Source organism: Macaca nemestrina, chromosome 5, assembly GCF_043159975.1.
Source record: "Macaca nemestrina isolate mMacNem1 chromosome 5, mMacNem.hap1, whole genome shotgun sequence".
Classification (NCBI taxonomy): Eukaryota; Metazoa; Chordata; class Mammalia; order Primates; family Cercopithecidae; genus Macaca; species Macaca nemestrina.
Window position 1 is genome coordinate 166261710 of NC_092129.1, and position 19845 is coordinate 166281554.

Sequence of the window (19845 nt, forward strand, 5' to 3'; positions counted from 1 at the left end):
ACTGTCTAGTTGCAGGAAAACAAGCTCGGGGCTCCCACTGATTCTACATTATGGTGAGCTGTATAATTATTTCATTATCTATTACAATATAATAGTAGAAATAAAGTGTACAATAAATATAATGCACTTGAGTCATCCCAAAACTCTCCCTTTCCCCAACCTCGGTCCATGGAAAAGTTGTCTTCCATGAAACTAGTCCCTGGTGCCAAAAAGGTTGGGGACCACTGGTGTAGAAGGTGATTTAATGGAAGAGCAGGGAAAATTAAGTTCAAAAGTATTAGATAGGGGTTGTGGGAGGCTACAGACTCAGAATTTGGGATTTATTTTATGGGAGAAGAGGAGCCCTGCAAGGCCTTGAGCCGAGGAATGGCCTGGGGAAGGCAGGGCTTGATAAGGACTGCCTTGCAGTGGAGCAAGAAGAGCCTGGGTGCCGTGAGATTATTGGGAAGTGTAAGGGCTCTGAGCCAGGGATATGATAAAACACAGAGAGACTTAGGAGATGCTTCAAAGGAGGAGTCAATAGGCTTACTTTTTGGACGTTGTAGAAAAGAGAAGAGACCGAACTGACTGAACAAATCTAAGCGTGGGTGACCAGAAAAATGGTATCACCATTTTTCTTTTTTTTTTTTTTTTAATAGAGATGAGGTCTTGCTATGTTGCCCAGACTGGTCTTGAACTCCTGGCCTCAAGTGATCCTCCCACCTCGGCTTCCCAGAGTATTGGGATTATAGCCGTGAGCCACTGCCCCCAGTTAGTAACACGGTTTTAAGAAACTGTTTGCTTTACATTAGCATCCTCGCAGCATGTATCCTCTGTCATTTCTAAGGTGACGAGTGGGGAGTAGAGATTTAGATGCTTTGAGTTCATTATTTTTCTATGATATAAGAGTTTCCTGCAGTGTGTAAATGGTGGAAAAGAGAAGTTATATATGGCGCAGAGCAATTGCTAGATGGAGTGACTTTTGAACCCAGATTCAAATGTGAAATCCAGAAGCATTCTTTTCTTTATTCAGGGGGCCTTTTTTGAATATCCTACAATGGGTCGTGCACTTGGCCAGGAGCTAGTGTAGTGCAAGCAAAAAAAGACATGGTCCCTGCCCCGGGGCACTTAACAGCCTAGTAGGAGACAGGTATTAAATAATTACACCAGTAAAAATGAAAAGTTCTAACTATGGCAAATGCTATGAATGCTAAAGGCATGGGGCTGAGAGAACATATAAGATGATTTTGACCAATTTGGGATATTAGAGAAACTTTTTATCAGCAAGTAATGTTGTGCAGAGAGTTGAAAAAAAGAATTCCTGCTGCAGCAGAACTACCTTACCACGGCATGACTTTTGCCAGCTGCAGAAGTCATGAAAAATACTTTGTTCTCCTAACTCCAGGTTTCTCTCATCTACCAGCCGCTCCCTGCCGCACCACCCTCCCTCAGCACACACAAGTCATAATCGTCGTTTGTTTTTTCTGAAGATTCCTGTACTGGTTTTTTGCATCCTCATATCACAATCTGATCGTTTTCATATGTTACATAATTAATGTGGTTTTCAGTTAAGTCGCTGAACAATTTGCTCTCCATCAGTAGTTCTCAACAGATAGCCCGTCTGTGGGCAGGAGGGAAGGATGAGAGGTAGTCTGGTAAAATAGTTTGAAAAATACTGCCCGAGAGGAGTTTTCTACCATTTTCTAATAAGATGCTCACTTAGAAACGGGATTACAGTTTTCTTTTAGATTTTCTCATTCCCTTTTCTGTGACACTGCAGGGACGAACTCTTCCGACAAAGCCTGGCAAAACTGCGAGAGCAGCTGGTTAAAGCTAACACCTTGGTGAGGGAAGCAAACTTCTTGGCTGAGGAAATGAGCAAACTCACTGATTACCAAGTGACTCTTCAGATCCCTGCTGCAAACCTCAGTGCCAATAGGAAGGTAAGAATGTCCTTCAAGTGAGAGGGCAAGATGTACAATAGTAAATACTGTAAAACAGGATCTAAAACTGAAATCCCAGAAACATTCCTGAGGAGATCCTGATATCAGCCAGAGGTATTTATTTTTTTCAAGACATTCTTTATACACCTCATTGGGTAAGAATGCTATTTAAATGATGTTTTTAGATATGTAATAAGCAGAATACACAGAATTTTAGTGGCTGAAGGACTTCCTAATTTATTTGCCTTCTTTAAAACAATAAAACTAGAAACATATTTTACCTGTTTTTTTTTTTTTTTGCATGTAAATACCCCTTTCTGAATTGGGGGAATATGTGTAGGCTATAGTACCTGGTTTTTGTTTATTTGGTTTTTTTTTTTTAGACTAAGTCTCGCTCTGTCACCCAGGTTGGAGTGCAATGGCATGATCTCAGCTCACTGCAGTCTCCGCTTCCCGGGTTCAAGCAATTCTCCTACCTCAACCTCCCGAGTAGCTGGGATTACAGGCACGTGCCACCACACCTGGCTATTTTTTGTGCTTTTAGTAGAGACAGGGTTTTGCCATATTGGCCAGGCTGGTCTTGAACTCCTGGGTTCAAATGTTCCACCCGCTCGGCCTCCCAGACTGCTAGGATTACAGGCGTGAGCCACTGTGCCTGGCCTGCTATGGTACCTTTTTAAGAGTGAATTCTACAAGAAAGGAAGACTTTTTATGATACCTGACTTCAAACACACAGAACTCTTTGCAAGCGTTTGAGAGCTTCCGTCATTTCACCTTGAAGAATTTTTCCTGTAGAGAGAAACTTTGAAGAAAATTGTTTTTTGTTTTTGTTGTTGTTTATCAGGGGAACCCACCCCCAATATTTCAACGTAGGTTCTCTGTTTTCCATAAGTGTCAGCCGGCTGAGAAATAAAGAGAAAGAATACAAAGAGAAGAATTTTACAGCTGGGCCGCTGGGGGTGACATCACATATCAGTAGGACCGTGATGCCCACCTGAGCCTCAAAACCAGCAAGTTTTTATTAAGGGTTTCAAAAGGGGAAGGGGTGTAAGAACAGGGAGTAGGTACAAAGATCACATGCTTCAAAGGGCAAAAAGCAGAACTACTAATACTGGTCTAGCAAAGATCACATGCTTCAGAGGGAACAGGACAAAAGGCAAAAGCAGAGCTACTGATAAGGGTCCAACAAAGATCACAAGGCAAGGCCAGGCGCGGTGGCTCAAGCCTGTAATCCCAGCACTTTGGGAGGCCGAGACGGGCAGATCACGAGGTCAGGAGATCAAGACCATCCTGGCTAACACGGTGAAACCCCATCTCTACTAAAAAATACAAAAAAAAAAAAACTAGCCGGGCGAGGTGGCGGGCGCCTGTAGTCCCAGCTACTCGGGAGGCTGAGGCAGGAGAATGGCGTAAACCCGGGAGGCAGAGCTTGCAGTGAGCTGAGATCCGGCCACTGCACTCCAGCCTGGGCGACAGAGCCAGACTCCCTCTCAAAAAAAAAAAAAAAAAGATCACAAGGCAAAGAGCAAAAGCAGAACTACTGATAAGGGTCTATGTTCAGCGGTGCACGTATTGTCTTGATTAACATCTTAAACAACAGAAAACAGGGTTCGAGGGCAGAGAACTGGTCTGACCACAAATTTACCAGGGCGAAGTTTTTCCCCACCCTAGTAAGCCTGAGGGTACTGTAGGAGACCAGGACATATGTCAGTCCTTATCTCAACCAGGTAAGACAGACATTCTCAGAGCGGCCATTTATAGACCTCCCCCCAAGGAATGCATTCCTTTCCTAGGGTGTTAATATTAATGTTTCTTGCTAGGAAAAGAATTTAGCAATCTCTCTCCTACTTGCATGTCCATTTATAGGCTCTCTGCAAGAAGAAAAATATGGCTCTTTTTGCCCAGACCCACAGGCAGTCAGACCTTATGGTTGTCTTCCCTTGTTCCCTAAAAATCACTGTTATTCTTTTCTTTTTCAAGGTGCACGGATTTCACATTGTTCAAACACACGTGTTTTACGATAAACTTGTACAGTTAACACAATTATTACAGTGGTCCTGAGGTGACATACATCCTCAGCTTATGAAGATAACAGGATTAAGATATTAAAGACAGGCATAATAAATTATAAAAATATTATTTGGGAACTGATAAATGTCCATGAAATCTTCACAATTCATGTTCCTCTGCCACAGTTCCAGCTGGTCCCTCCGTTCAGGGTTCCTGACTTCCTGCAACAGTTGTTTTTTGAGATGGAGTTTCACTCTTTGACCAGGCTGGAGTGCAGTGACATGGTATTGGCTCACTACAACCTCCGCCTCCTAGGTTCAAGTGATTCTCTTGCCTCAACCTCCCAAGTGGCTGGGATTACAGGCATGTGCCACCACGCCCAGCTAATTTTGTATTTTTAGTAGAGGTGGGGTTTCACCGTGTTGGTCAGGCTGGTCTCAAACTCCTGACCTCAGGTGATCCACCAAACTTGGTCACCCAAAGTGCTCGGATTACAGGCATGAGCCACCGTGCCCAGCCAGAAAATTGTTTTTCTATGACTCAGAAAAAAAGAAAAACTAAATTTAAATAAAGTAAGAAAATTGTTTTTCATCCATTCATTTTTTCTTCCAGCAAGCAAGCTAGAAAATGAGTCAGGGAGTATCTTATCAGTCTTGCTGGGTTTTACTCTTTTGACCTAGTAGTTCCCCTTTGGGAAATTTATTCTAAGCCCATAGTCATTGAAGTGTCCAGGATGCTTATCATAGTGGACTTTATAATAGCAAAAACTTGAAACAGACATGATGTCAAACAATAGAATAATTAGTCAAATGTATAGTAGATCCAAATGCTATGGATACTGCTATGTTGCCATTAAAAAATCATGTCTATGACTGGGTCTGGTGGCTCTCACCTATAATCCTAGCCCTTTGGCAGGCCAAGGTGGGCAGATCACTTGAGTACAGGAGTTTGAGACCAGCTTGGGCAATGTTACAAAACCCCATCTATACAAAAAAATGCAAAAAAAAAATAAAAATAGTCCGTCATGATGTCATGTGCCTGTAGTCCCAGCTGCTTGGGAGGCTGAGGTGGGAGGATTGCTTGAGCCCAGGAGGTCAAGGTTGTAGTGAGCTAAGATCATACCACTTCACTACAGCTTGGGTGATAGAGCAAGACCCTATCTTAAAAAAAAAAAAAAAAAAATTCATGTTTATGAAGAATATTTAACAATACAAGAAAAATGATCACAATATCAAAACTGGAGAGAGGATTGGGGTGTGAAGTTATACTTTTGTTTAGTCTTGATTGTGATAAAAGTTAAGTGTGCATGAGTGTACATAGAAGAGAGAAAATAAATCAGACTATCCCTCTAGGTGGTAGAATTTTATCTTCTTTTGTATACATGTATGTGTTTTGCAAACTTACTATGTTACTGTTGTATATATATTACTTTAGCAATCGAAAAAGGAGTTATAACAGTTTGTTTTTTCTTCCTTATGCAGAGAGGTGCAATAGTGAGTGAGCCAGCTATCCAAGTGAGGAGGAAAGGAAAGAGCACCCAAGTGTGGACCATCGAGAAGCTGGAGAATAAATTAATTGATATGAGAGACCTTTACCAAGAATGGAAGGAAAAAGTTCCTGAGGTAAAAGAGACAAAATGTAAAGGAGATTTTGTCGTGTTAAAAACAGAGAATATAAGCGATTTAGCATCTCACACACACACACACAGATGTGCTGATGATACTTGAGACATTTATATCAGGAAAATAAATTACAAGTGATTTTGAAAGAAGTGCTAAGTCGAATCAGTAATATAACACGTGATCCCCACACAGATGGGAACTAAATGAAGAAAACGTATAGTAGATTCTTATCTGGCTTCATGTTTACTACATTTCAAGTGAAAAGAAGTAGAATGAAGTAAATTTATGCCATTTTATCGGTGCTGTGAAAAATCAGCTTGGCTGGAGCCAGTGTGGATTTCACATTCATTAATGTGTGTTCACACACCCCTAGCTGTGATCATGGCTGGGTAGATTACTAAGAGTAATTTTAGCTTGCATAATCCGTTTTTTGGACATTAGCAGTGGAAAAGAAGACTTGGCAAAGGAGATGAGGCAAAGCAAAGGGGATGAAATGAAAAAGCTGCAGGTGAGGTGGGTAGGGACGACAAGGCAGGGACTGAAGAGGAATCCTCTGCACAGGCATCACTTAGCTCCCCAGCAAGCAGGCCCCTCCTATGGGCTAATTTTTTTTTTTTTTTAATGGAGACAGAGTCTCACTCTGGCTGGAGTGGTGTGATCTCGGTTCACTGAAACCTCCATCTCCTGGGTTCAAGCGATTCTCGTGCCTCAGCCTCCTGAGTAGCTGGGACCACAGGCATGCACCACCACACCTGGCTAATTTAGTTTTTCTTTATGTGACATTCTAATTTTACTTCCTGTTTAAATGGATAGATTCTTTAAATTTTTTTTCAAACTCTAGTTTTAAATAATATTATTTAAATTGATGTTGTGTTTCTTATTCATGCACTCACTGGCTCCTCCTACTGCTCAGGCAAAGAGACTCTGCGGGAAACGAGGTGACCCTTTCTATGAAGCCCAAGAGAATCACAACCTCATCGGGGTGGCGAATGTGTTCTTGGAATGCCTCTTCTGCGATGTGAAACTCCAGTATGCAGTCCCTATCATCAGCCAGCAGGGGGAGGTAAGCACAGGCCAGCCTTGGAGAACGATGGTGGTTCAAGTTTTTCGTTTTATTTTGTTTTTCATTCTGTTTAAGCTGTGTTCTTGAGGTGGATCAAGAAACTAAGGCAAATAGTCAAGATCTGCATTCTTCTTTCTCTACTAATAATCGATATTAGAAGCTTGAGGATTAAGTCATGGTCTTAAAGGATTATTATAACACATTTAATATTTGGAGGTCACAAGTTTTTTCTTTGTTTTAATCAAATTGGAAATATTTTGGAAACCATATTCAGCTCTGTGCCCCATATTGCTCTCTCTTTTTAAAGGTAATCTCATACTTTTGCAATATACTCTAGTTCCTTCCTGGCCCCTAAATGGTCTTTATAAGATACAGCTTAGGAGGATTATTTTGCAATCCAGAGTACTCAGACAAAACAGGCTTCAATGACTGCTTGTTACCCTCCTTTTAAACTCTGGTGTTTCAGCTATTTAGATATAGTGGCCTAGGTAGGCATAAGGTATTTCAGAAAATGTACCTTGAACTACCAAGTTATTTCTTGTGATTCTTAGAGCAGGCGAAGAATAAGATGCCATTCTGCCCAAAGTGAAGCTGCAGTATAGACCCACGTTCCCAGTTGTTGGGTATAGGTGCACAGCCCACCATCCACTATGGAAACACGCCATGGACATTCTGTTCCAGAGGACCAGTGCCTAACGGTGCTTTTTCCCATGAGAAAAATGGGCACAGTTAGGTGTCTGAAACTAGCCTGGTCAACATTGTGAGACCCCATCTCTAAAAAAGAAGTTTAAAAATTGACCAAGCATGGACAGGGCGCAATCGCTCACGCCTGTAATCCCTGCACTTTGGGAGGCTGAGGCGGGTGGATCACAAGGTCAGGAGTTTGAGACCAGCCTGGCCAATATGGTGAAACCCCATCTCTACTAAAAATACAAAAAAATCAGCCAGGCATGGTGGCGGGCACCTGTAGTCCCAGCTACTTGGGAGGCTGAGGCAGGAGAATCGCTTGAACCCAGGAGGCAGAAGTTGCAGTGAGCCAAGATCACACCACTGCATTCCAACCTGGGTGACAGAGCGAGATTCTGTCTCAAAAAAATAATAATAGTAATTAACCAGGCATGGTGATGAGCACCCATAGTCCCAGCTACTCAGGAGGCTGAGGTGGGAGGATCACCAAAGCCCAGGTAGGTCTAAGCTGCAGTGAGCCGTGATCATACCAATGCAGGCCAGCCTGGACAACAGAGCGAGACCCTGTCTCAGAAAGAAAAAGTGAGCACAATTAAGATGGCAGAGTGATTCAGTGGCTGAGTCCCTAGCTCAGGACTTCTTAATTTGGAGTCTATGGTGTGCTTTGAGTATTCCATGAATCCCCCTGAAATTATATTAAAGTGAATTAGATTATCGAAAAGCATTAAAAAAAAAAAATTAAGAACAACTATCTTCTGATTTCTTTTATTTCCTTTCTTCCCTCATCTTACTGCTTCTTCCGTATTTGTCTTACTTCTCAGATATCATCATGTGATTTCTCTTAGGTCCTTGGTGCCAGTGCCAATTGCTGTGTGGAAGTTGGATCTAATCTACCTTTAAAAATAACCTTCCCTGTTTAGGATGACAGCGCACTACCAGAACATGTGTCACCTTGGACACATGTGTAGTGACAGCCACAGTTATTACAACCTGAAACTGTGTGACGAGAGATAATTAAGACAATTAAAGCACTCCAAGAATGCAAATTTCAGAATAATCCTTTTCCTCTAATTTGATTCTGTGCAGCCAGCTTTAAGAGAAACATGGTTAAACTGACTCCTATCCAGAGAGCCACCATGATAGAAAATTTAAAGCCTTTTAATGAAAAAGTTTTAAAATAACTTTCCTCATATTTGTGTGGCTTTCAATATGCTGTTCCTCCTGGATTAGATCTAATGGCACTGCTTTATGGAACCCTCCTTCATCCTGCTCTCAGCCCCAGTCTGAGTTATACACCCATTCTCCAATCTCAAGAGAATAAAAGCTGCCCGAGCCCAGGAACCTTGTCAATTTGGTTTGCTGTTGGATGCACAGCACTTAGCACAGTTCCTGGCACAGTTAGTTCTTGGTAAATATTTGCTGGTGGGTAAGTTTATCCTATAACCACTCGCACATGTATCTATTATAGCAACTAATCTATGCTGTTATTGGTGAGTTTTGTTGCTGTTGTTGTTTGAGACCGAGTCTCACTCCGTTGCCCAGGTTAGAGTGCAGTGGTGCGATCTCGGCTCACTGCAACCTCTGCCCTCCCCTGTTCAAGCAGTTCTCCTGCCACAGCCTCCCAAGTAGCTGGGACTACAGGTGTGACCCACCATGCCTGGCTAATTTTTTTTTTTATTATTTTGTATTTTTAGTAGAGACAAGGTTTCATCATGTTGGCCAGGCTGGTCTTGAACTCCTAACCTAAGGTGATTCACCCACCTCGGCCTCCCAAAGTGCTGGGATTACAGGCTTGAGCCACCACACCTGGCCTGTTAGCGAGTTACTTCTCTGTCTTGCCTCCTTTGACTGCTCCCTGATGGCAGAACCTGTTTTTATTTTGGTATTTCATGAGCTAGCTCTTTGGTCAAATGAATAAGTGAATTAAGCATTTTATATTCACTCACATGAATATTTTAAAAAACATGGATAGTCAGATGCAGTGGCTCACGCCTATAATCTCAGCACTTTGGGAGGCCAATGCAGGCAGATCACCAGGTCAGGAGTTCGAGACCAGCCTGGCTGATACGGTGAAAACCCGTCTTTACTAAAAATACAAAAATTGGCTGGACACAGTGGCTTACGCTTGTAATTCCAGCACTTTGGAAGGCCGAGGCATGCGGATCATGAGGTCGGGAGTTCGAGACCAGCCTGGCCAACACAGTGAAACCCTGTCTCTACTAAAAATAGAAAAATTTGCTGGGCATGGTGGCAGGCACCTGTAATTCCAGCTACTTGGGAGGCTAAGGCGGGAGAATCACTTGAACCCAGGAGGCAGAGGTTGCCATGAGCCAAGATCGTGCCACTGCACTCCAACCTCGGTGACAGAGCTAGACATCGTCTCAAAAAAAAAAAATTACCTGGGCTTGGTGGCACGCACCTGTAATCCCATCTACTCAGAAGGCTGAGGCAGGAGAATCGCTTGAACCTAGGAGGCGGAGGTTGCAGTGAGCTGAGATCGTGCCACTGCACTCCAGCCTGGATTATAGAGCAAGACTCTGTCTTGGGGAAAAAAAAAAACAACACATGGATACTAGATGACTCCAGGTAGACTGTGAGAGCTGCCTTTAAGCTATTCCTGGGCTGTCCTGTGGAAGGATACGTTTGAGGATGACTCCAGAAGGCAAGTTGCAGGGAGGCAAATTTGGCTCACACTAAGGCAGGACAATCACAGGGGCAAGTGGTGGAATGGGCTGCTCTGGTAGTAGCAGGGCTCCCGTTACCGAAGATGACCAAGCAGCAGCTGCAGAGCCCCTGTCCAGTTTCATTGTAGAAGGCACGTCTGTCTTAGGTCGAGGTTGCCCACAAGACGTCTGTTAACTCTGAGGTGCTCTGGTTCCTTGACCCAGGTTGCAGGGCGTCTCCACGTGGAAGTGATGCGTGTTACAGGAGCTGTTCCAGAGCGTGTGGTGGAGGATGACTCTTCGGAGAATTCCAGTGAAAGTGGGAGCCTTGAAGTTGTAGACAGCAGCGGGGAAATCATTCACCGAGTCAAAAAACTGACATGTCGGGTGAGAGGACAGTGATGGGAGGCTCATATGAATGACCTTTTTCATGCAAAACCATTTTACAAAAAATCTTATGAGAGTTTTTCATCCAGGGTAGTAAAAGTTGAATTTTGTAACAGCAGATACAATGGTGGACAGTACTTTGTTTTCAGAAATATAGCACACTTTCTATTGACAGTTGCATCAGATTTCAAAAGTATCTATGTATTTGACATGCAAGAAGTGTATGTTGCTTAGTGAATTATGTTTTTCTGTTAAAGGTAGCCTCAGTCATTAGGAAGTGTGGGGGAAAAGAAAGAGAGATCAGACTGTTATTGTTTTCTTTCTTTATACTTTGTCTCTGTGTCTCTTTCTTTTCTCAAGTCTCTCGTTCCACCTGATGAGAAATGCCCACAGGTGTGGAGGGGCAGGCCACCCCTTCAGGAAGCTTTTGCAGGGATGTGTGTATTTGTTGCCAAGTTTGTATACTATAGTTACAGAACTGTGGTACAGATTTCATTATCGATACAATCCTTAGTGTCACAGTGTCAGATATAATATTTTCAGATGTCAAATGGATGACCGATTTATTTAATTGCTTACTGTTAAATTTGAGGTAGCTGAAATAAAAGAATGTTTAGTGTTTATTGGAGTTTTATTTGTATTGTTTATCTCTTCAGGTAAAAATTAAAGAAGCAACGGGACTGCCCTTGAACCTCTCAAATTTCGTCTTCTGTCAATATACATTCTGGGACCAGTGTGAGTCTACGGTGGCTGCCCCAGTGGTAGACCCCGAGGTGCCTTCACCACAGTCCAAGGACGCCCAGTACACAGTGACCTTCTCCCACTGTAAGGTATAGATGCCGTTACCAGATGAGCTGGGCAGGAAGCAGCAGAAACGGGTGCAGTTCAATAATCGATTGTCCCCATGAGCATTTGTTTTAAGTATAATATGTTTATTAGGATGTTTTAACCTCAAAAATGTACCTTCTTACACATGCAAATAGTTTACAAATATTTAAAATAAAATCTCAAAGATCTCTACCAACAGTCTTGTTCCCCAAAGATATAAACCACCAATGACAGGTTGCTACATATTTCATTAAACTACTTTCTATGCTCTACATCTTTTATATGTGTATGATAACATATGTACAAACACCCTTTTATATCATGCACACGTAAGTTCTTTAAAAATGCTATACAAAAGTGGGATCACATTATACGTATTTCAGAATTTGTACGTCTTAACATGTAAGTTGCTACATATCTCATTCTTAGGAAGATAGCATTACATTCTAATGTGTCATATGAGTGATATATTTCATGTAGATTTCCTCACAAGTCATATGAGAAAATAGAAAAAGGGAAAGGTGAATTTGTGGTGAATGTGGTTGGATCTCCTTTGAGACATCATATACTCTTCCTGGCTTTCACAAGGGACTGCTGAGAAGTCATTTCTGAAAGACCAGCTCCATCCTCTCTGTAGTTTTGATTTTCCTTAGACAACCCTTCATAGATACTCAAGACCCCTTCTTTTGCAAATCATGCTTATTCTTTCTGGTTCTACACTTAGAAAACTAACCCATATCACCACCTATAAAATTTCACATAGGTAAAGGCTGTCAAGTTTTTCTTTTTCTGAAAACAAATAGCCTACATTTATCTGTATTCACCAAGTCTGTTCCTCAAAATCTTTATTAATCATTTTTATTGTTGTTCTCTGAATATTCTTTTAAATATTCCCCATCTTTCTTTGAATCCACAAAGCTGCTTGTTTAGAAAGATGAAATCTGAATTTCAAGTGTGTTCTGGTTAACAGCTGTTTTAATAAATGCTAGTCCCAGAGCTTCTGGGCTCTTGTGATCTTGGAGTTTTTTCATCTCTAAAATGTATAGATTGTCATGAAGTTTGTTTTTCTTCTTAAATTCTGGGTCTATCTTCAAATAAAATAGACTGAAAAGCAGATGCTATATGGTTAAATAAATATAGCACAACTGTTTCTGCAAATTAGCATCACAAGAGATGTCTTCACCTGAGATTCCACTGAGAGACTAATGGAAAGAAAATTAGCTTGGCTCGTTGCCTACTGCGTTTCTCTGGGTGATTTGCCACCCATCTCGGTCAGTTCAGTATTCATTTCCTCACAATCATCTGTTTGGGTTTGTTTTTGTTTTTAAAGACGATGTCTCACTCTGTTGCCCAGGCTGGAGTGCAGTGGCATAATCATTGCTCACTGTAGCCTCGAACTCCTGGGCTCGAGTAATCCTCCTGCCTCAGCCTCCTGAGTAGCTGGGACTACAGGCATGCACCACCACACCTGGCTAATTTTTACTTTATAGAGACAGGATCTCGTTTTGTTGCCCAGGCTGGTCACTATCTCCTGGGCTCCAGCTATCCTCCTACCTCGGCCTCCCGAAGTGCTGGGATTACAGACACGAGTCACCGTGCCCAGTCTGTCTGTGTTTTAGAAAGAGGAGATAGGGTAGGAAAGCTTAAAAGCAAGAGCATAAAGTCATGAAGATAACCATATAAAATTTAATTCTGTTATTATTCTCCTAAGCCATGGCAAGGAACAGTTCATTGAGTTAGTCTGTGCCACCTGAAAATCAGACTGGTCCTGTGGACCTGAGAATGAACCAAGTGTAAGACAATGTAGATTCAGCTCTGTAACTAACAAACCATATGACTTTGGACAATTTGCTTTCTTCATTTTCTTTATTGATACAAGAAACAGGTTGAGGCTGGGTATGGTGGCTCACGCCTGTAATCCCAGCACTTTGGGAGGCTGAGGTGGGTGGATCACAAGGTCAAGAGATCGAGACCATCCTGGCTAACTCGGTGAAACCCCGTCTCTACTAAAAATTTAAAAATTAGCCTGATGTGGTGACGTTCGCCTGTAGTCCCAGCTACTCGGGAGGCTGAGGCAGGAGAATGGCGTGAACCTGGGAGGCGGAGCTTACAGTGAGCGGAGATCGCGCTACTGCACTCCAGCCTGGGCAATGAAGCAAGACTCCGTCTCAAAAAAAAAGAAACAGGTTGAATTAAATTGCCTCCCAATTTTCCTTTCAGATCTAATATTCTGTGGTTCTTTATGGTTTTCTGTAAAACAGAAGAGATGGATTTAAGGTCGAGATCAGGCTAACATACTCTAAAATAAATATAACAGTTGAAAGGTCAAAAGGAAATTTCACAGACTCCTTTAAGCATAATTCTTGTGCTTTCCCCCACTTACCCCAGGACTATGTGGTGAATGTAACGGAAGAATTTCTGGAGTTCATTTCAGATGGAGCACTGGCCATTGAAGTGTGGGGCCACCGGTGTGCTGGAAATGGCACCTCCATCTGGGAGGTTGATTCTCTTCATGCTAAGACAAGAACACTGCATGACAGGTTTGTACTTGGCTGTCAGTTTTAGATACAAGGTCAAGACTAGGACTTGAGCAGTCTCTGAACCTACTCTGGCCTAGGAGGCTGCTCATAAAAAAAAATAAAATCATTTAATAAAAAAAAAAGAATGGCCAGGCACGGTGGCTTATGCCTCTAATCCAGCACTTTGGGAGGCCGAGGCGGGCGGATCATGAGGTCAAGAGTTAGAGACCAGCCTGGCCAACATGGTGAAACCCTGTCTGTACTAAAAATACAAATATTAGCCAGGCATGGTGGCATGTGCCTATAATCCCAGCTACTCAGGAGGCTGAGGCAGGAGAATCTCTTGAACCCGGTAGGTGGAGGTTTCAGTGAGCCAAGATTGTGCCACTGCACTCCAGCCTGGGTGACAGAGTAAGACTCTGTCTCAAAAAAAAAGAAGGAAGGAAGGAAGGGAGGGAGGAAGAGAGGAAGGGAGGGAGAGAAGGAGGGAGGGAAGGAAGCCAGCCTTCTCTGATCCTATTTCCTCCTTTGTAAAATGAAAATGATGAAAGAAACTACCCAATGAGGAATTGTATGTCCTATCAACAAATGAGACTGAAACAACTACATCTCTGTGGAGAAAAATCACCCTTGTTCTTGACTTCACACCATATACAAAAATTAATTTGAGATGAATCATATGTAACCTTAAATATGAAAGCTTAAACTATAACGCTTACAGAAGAACACAGGATTTTGAGATAGTCACATATTCTCAGAAAGGCCACAGAAAGTGCTAACCATGGAAGAAAAAAATTGTTTAAGTTGGACTTAATCAAAATTAGAAGCACGTGCTCATCAAAAGACCACTACGAAAATGAATACACAAGCCACAATCTGGAGGAAAACTGGCATTTTCTTGTCAAGTTGATCATTCGCCTCTTTTATGACCCGAGAATCCCACTCATAGGTATTTACCCAAGATAAATGAAAATGTCAGTCCACAATAGAATTGTACACAATGTTGTTTTTTTTTTTGAGTTGGAGTCTTACTCTGTCTCCCAGGCTGGAGTGTGCAGTGGTGCGATCTTAGCTCACTGCAGCCTCCACCTACTGGAGTGAGTCTCCTGCCTCAGCCTCCTGAGTAGCTGGGCTTGCAGGCCTTTGCCACCATGCCTGGCTAATTTTTTTTTTTTTTTTTTCTTTTTAATAGAGACAGGGTTTCACCATGTTGGCCAGGCTAGTCTCGAACTCCTGACCTCAGGTGATCCACCTGCCTTGGCCTCCCAAAGTGCTGGAATTACAAGTGTGAGCTACCACACCCGGCCTATGTGATGTTCATAGCATTGTTATTCATGGTATCCCCAAATTGCAAATAGCCCAAATATCCTTCAGTGAGTGAATGGGGATAAATTGGTATTATTCATAAATAAAGTATTACTCTGCATTAAAAAAGAAAAAAACTTTTTATCCATTTGGATGAATCTCAGAAACATTATGCTGAATGAAAGAAGCCAGACGCAAGAATACATAATGTGCGATTCCATTTATCTGGAGTTCTAGAACAGGCAAAACTAATCTCTGAGTTACACGGTTGCTACGGGAGTGTGGGGATTGAATGGGAATGGGTATGAGCAAACTTTCTGAGGTGATAGGGCAAGTTACACTCATATATGCATTTCTCAAAACTCATCGAACTGTATACTCAAGATGTGGACATTTCAGTCTACCTCAATAAAATAAATAGAAACAATATGACAGGGTGGTTTTGAGAGTTAAATAAGGAAGTAACTTATACGAGATACATGGCAGAGTGCCTAGCACATAGTAAGTGCTCAGTGAATGGTGGCTTATTACTGTTACTAACAGTGTGGCTGGACAGTGAGGCTCTTGCTTGTTGGAATGTGTTTCTGCAGGTGGAATGAAGTAACGCGAAGAATAGAAATGTGGATCTCCATATTAGAATTGAATGAGTTAGGGGAGTATGCTGCCGTGGAACTTCATCAGGCAAAAGATGTCAACACAGGAGGCATCTTTCAACTTAGACAGGTACTGGGTTTGTTTTCGTTTTTTTTTTTTTTTTAATGTTTTCTCTCTGTTCCACTCTTACACATAGTTTCTGGGGATTTTCTAACTATTTGTATCTTTGTTCTCTAATCCTTTTCCCCTTCTTTATCCCCTTCCTCTTCATTATTATTCCTGGCACTCATACCCCTGCCCACCCTCTTCAGGGTCATTCCCGTAGAGTGCAAGTCACGGTGAAACCTGTGCAGCATTCGGGGACACTGCCGCTTATGGTTGAAGCCATCCTTTCGGTATCCATCGGTTGTGTGACTGCCAGGTCCACCAAACTCCAGAGAGGGCTGGACAGTTACCAGGTAAGACAAGCAGTCTTGAAACAGTATTTAACAAAGCTTGGTTAATGCAGAAATAAGGCATTTAATGATCTCCGATGGGGACCTTTTTGCGAATATAACAGAATTCCTTGCCTTAACCGTAGGTCTTCCCCCAGTTCACATTTCCATCCATTGCCTTTTTTCTAGCTTTAAAATCTGTTTGCTTAGTGTCGGTTAATAATAATTCTGTTTATAAACACACACATCCTAATGCTATAGTAGTCATTTACTTTAGGCAGATTTTATTTTATATCTGGCCTAAAATATGTTGTATCTTTGGCATTACTGCTTGACCTGATCTACTTTTTGGGGGTTTTTTTGTATTTTTTTTTTAAAGATAAGGTTTTGCTTTGTTGCCCAGGTTGGAGTACAGCGGTGTGATCATGGCTTACTGCAGCCTTGACCTCCTGGGCTCAAACAGTCCTCCCACCTCAGCTTCCTAAGTAGCTGGGACTACAGGCACACGTCACCACGCCCAGCTGATTCTTTTATTTTTTGTAGAGTAGGGTGTGTCATTCTGTTGCCGACCCTGGTCTCAAATTCCTGGACTCAAGTGATCCTCCTGCCTCAGCCTCCCAAAGTGCAGGGATTGCAGGCATGAGCCACCATGCCTGACCACTTTTATTTATAGTGTAAAATTATTTTCATACATTGTCATAATCAACCAGTTCTTTGAAAGCTTTACTTCTTTTGTTAAAATTTGTCCTTATGATCATTTTTGTTCATTACATCTTGATTTCCTAAACATTGTATTCTCATTTTTAAAATAAAAAGACGAAAACCTCTAAGAACTGATCATATTATCAGTCAGAACATTCAGTACTCCATGAAAAGAATCTCTAAAATTAGGAACTTGGCCAGGCACGTTTGCTCATGCCTATAATCCCAGCACTTTGGGAGGCTGAGGTGGGAGGATCACTTGAGCCCAGGAGTTCGAGACCAGCCTGACCAACATGGCGAAAGCCCGTCCCTACTAAAAATGCAAAAAATTAGCCAGGTGTGGTGGCCACATGACTGTTGTCTCAGCTATTCAGGAGGCTGAGGCATGAGAATCATTTGAACCCGGGAGGCAGAGGCTGCAAGTGAGCCAAGATCACGCCACTGCACTCCGGCCTGGGTGACAGAGGAAGACTCTGTCTCAAAACAAATAAAATTAGGAACTTGTCCCCCAGTAGCCTAAAAAAAATGTGTGTGCTTCATTGAGTCCCCAGTTTACTACCAGATACGAATTAGGAACTGGAAAGAATCACTGTTAAATCTGCCTCCCTCACCGCCATATCTGTTTGGGAGCACTCTCCCTATCGTGCTGAGGAGAAAACATTTCTCCTCTGTGGAGTCTGAGTCTAAGCCCAGCCAATCTCGAGGATGTTTTCTCTTCTATCTCGGTTTCCTTTTGGCTTCATGGCTTTTAGGCAAAGACTTTTCTGAAAGCTAAAAGTCAGTGCACAGACTATTGGACTTCAAGGCAGTAATAGCTTTGTCAGACGCTGCCTTCCCTCTTCAAGCCCAAAATTCCCTCTAGCTTGGAACATCTGTCCACACTTCATTCAGAGTATGAGTGTGGGTGCAAGGACAGGGCTGCTGTGGTTTGGCAGTCTTCACCAGACTTTTCCTTGTGTGTGTGCAGCCTGTGGAGCAGGAAATGGGATTGTAGGTATTCTCATAGCAGTTCAGTCCTTCACTTAGCCATCAGCTTCTACGTGGCTGCACAGTTGAAAGAGAACACTAGACTTAGAGTCAGGAGACCTGGGTTCTTAAGTCTAGTTGAGCTTTACTAAATGGTTATCTTGGCTGTATAATTTAAACTTTGAGTTCCCCTTTTCTCCAAAATGATGAGGTAGACTTAATAATCCTGAGGTCCTTGTCCACATAATCCTGAAGTCCTTGTGGCTTAATAAATCTCTGATGCTCAATAAAACATTGAGTTTGTTTGCTTCAAGCCGTGACCTGCAGTATATGGATCATCAACTAACTAAATGTTCTCATTTGAGGAATATTCCAAAGATCAACTATTTGCTGCTTTTTTTTTTTTCTTTTTTTGAGTCTCATTCTGTCACCCAGACTGGAGTACAGTGGTGCGATCTCAGATCACGGTAACCTCCGCCTCCTGGGTTCAAGCGATTCTCCTGCCTCAGACTCCAGAGTAGCTGGGATTACAGGCGCCTGCCAACGTGTCTGGCTAATTTTTGTATTGTTAGTAGAGGTGGGGGTTTCACCATGTTGGCCAGGCTGGTCTTGAACTCCTGACCTTGCGATCCTTCCGCCTCAACCTCCCAAAGTGCTAGGATTACAGGCGTGAGCCACTGTGCCCAGTGTTTTTTTTGTTTTGTTTTATGTTTTTTGTGTTTTTTGGAGATGGAGTCTCTCTCTGTCACCCAGGTTGGAGTGCAGTGGCACGATCTCAGCTCACTGCATCCTCCATCTCCCTGGTCCAAGCGATTCTCCTGCTTCAGCCTCCCGAGTAGCTGGTATTACAGGCACGAACCACCACGCCCAGCTAATTTTTGTATTTTTAGTAGAGATGGGGTTTCACCATGTTGGCCAGGCTGGTCTCAAACTCCTCACCTCAAATGATCCTGCTGCCTGGTCCTCCCAAAGTGCTGGTATTACACGTGTGAGCCACCACACCCAGCAACTATTTGCATTTTTTTAAAAACAGCTCTACCTCTGAGTTAAAACTGATTTTTGTCAAATTACAAACTTTAAAATATTAGCCTTTCCCCAGTGCTATATGCTCTTTAAGAGCATAGTGCTCTTGGCCAGGCGCAGTGGCTCATGCCTGTAATCCCAGCACTTTGGGAGGCTGAAGCAGGCGAATCACCAGGTCAGGAGATCGAGACCATCCTGGCTAACATAGTAAAACCCCGTCTCTACTAAAAATACAAAAAATTAGCCGGGCGTGGTGGTGGGCACCTGTAGTCCCAGCTACTCGGGAGGCCGTGACCTGCAGTGTATGGATCATCAGCTAAGCAAATGTTCTCATTTGAGGAACATTCCAAAGATCAACTATTTGCTTCTTTTTTTATTTTTTGTGAGTCTCACTCTGTCACCCAGGCTGGGGTCCAGGAGAATGGCATGAACCCGGGAGGCGGAGCTTGCAGTGAGCAGAGATCGCGCCACTGCTCTCCAACCTGGGTGACAGAGTGAAAGTCCATCTCAAAGAATAAATAAATAAACAAAAATAAAAATAAATTTAAAGAAAAAAGAGCATAGTGCTCTTAAAATTTGAACTGTAACTATTTTAAAGGCTTTTTTTTTTCTTTGCTACCATGTTCCAGGTTATGTCTGTTAAGTGTTTTTGTTGTTGACACAGTGCTTTAGAACTATTCTCATGCAAAAAAAAAAAAAAACAATTATTCTGATGCAGTAGCTGAAACCAATGCAGAATATGCTGATTTTGCAACAATTTTACATCGTGAATGCTTAGGCCAGTTTTCAGTTAATAGAACTACCTCCATAGTTTAAAATTATGATAAATTAGGCCGGGCACGGTGGCTCACGCCTGTAATCCCAGTACTTTGGGAGGCCGAGGCGGGCGGATCACGAGGTCAGGAGATCGAGACCATCCTGGCGAACATAGTGAAACCCTGTCTCTACTAAAAATACAAAAAAATTAGCCGGGCGTGGTGGCGGGCGCCTGTAGTCCCAGCTTCTCGGGAGGCTGAGGCAGGAGAATGCCGTGAACCTGGGAGGCGACAGAGCTTGCAGTGAGTGGAGATTGCGCCACTGCACTCCAGCCTGGGAGACAGAACGAGACCCTGTCTCAAAA

General features: G+C 42.7%; 1 protein-coding gene across 13 annotated transcripts in view; it reads left to right on the forward strand.

Moving 5' to 3' along the window:
• Positions 1 to 19845, forward strand: part of LOC105482495 (kinesin family member 13A) — a 230570-nt gene that overhangs the window by 177223 nt on the left and 33502 nt on the right. For all 13 annotated transcript variants that reach the window (XM_011742633.2, XM_011742632.2, XM_011742634.2 and 10 more), the window contains 8 exons: positions 1760 to 1922; positions 5414 to 5554; positions 6468 to 6617; positions 10193 to 10354; positions 11011 to 11184; positions 13571 to 13722; positions 15597 to 15729; positions 15912 to 16058. In XM_011742633.2, coding sequence (XP_011740935.1) covers positions 1760 to 1922; positions 5414 to 5554; positions 6468 to 6617; positions 10193 to 10354; positions 11011 to 11184; positions 13571 to 13722; positions 15597 to 15729; positions 15912 to 16058 — 1222 coding nt within the window. The remainder of the gene's footprint in view (positions 1 to 1759; positions 1923 to 5413; positions 5555 to 6467; positions 6618 to 10192; positions 10355 to 11010; positions 11185 to 13570; positions 13723 to 15596; positions 15730 to 15911; positions 16059 to 19845) is intronic.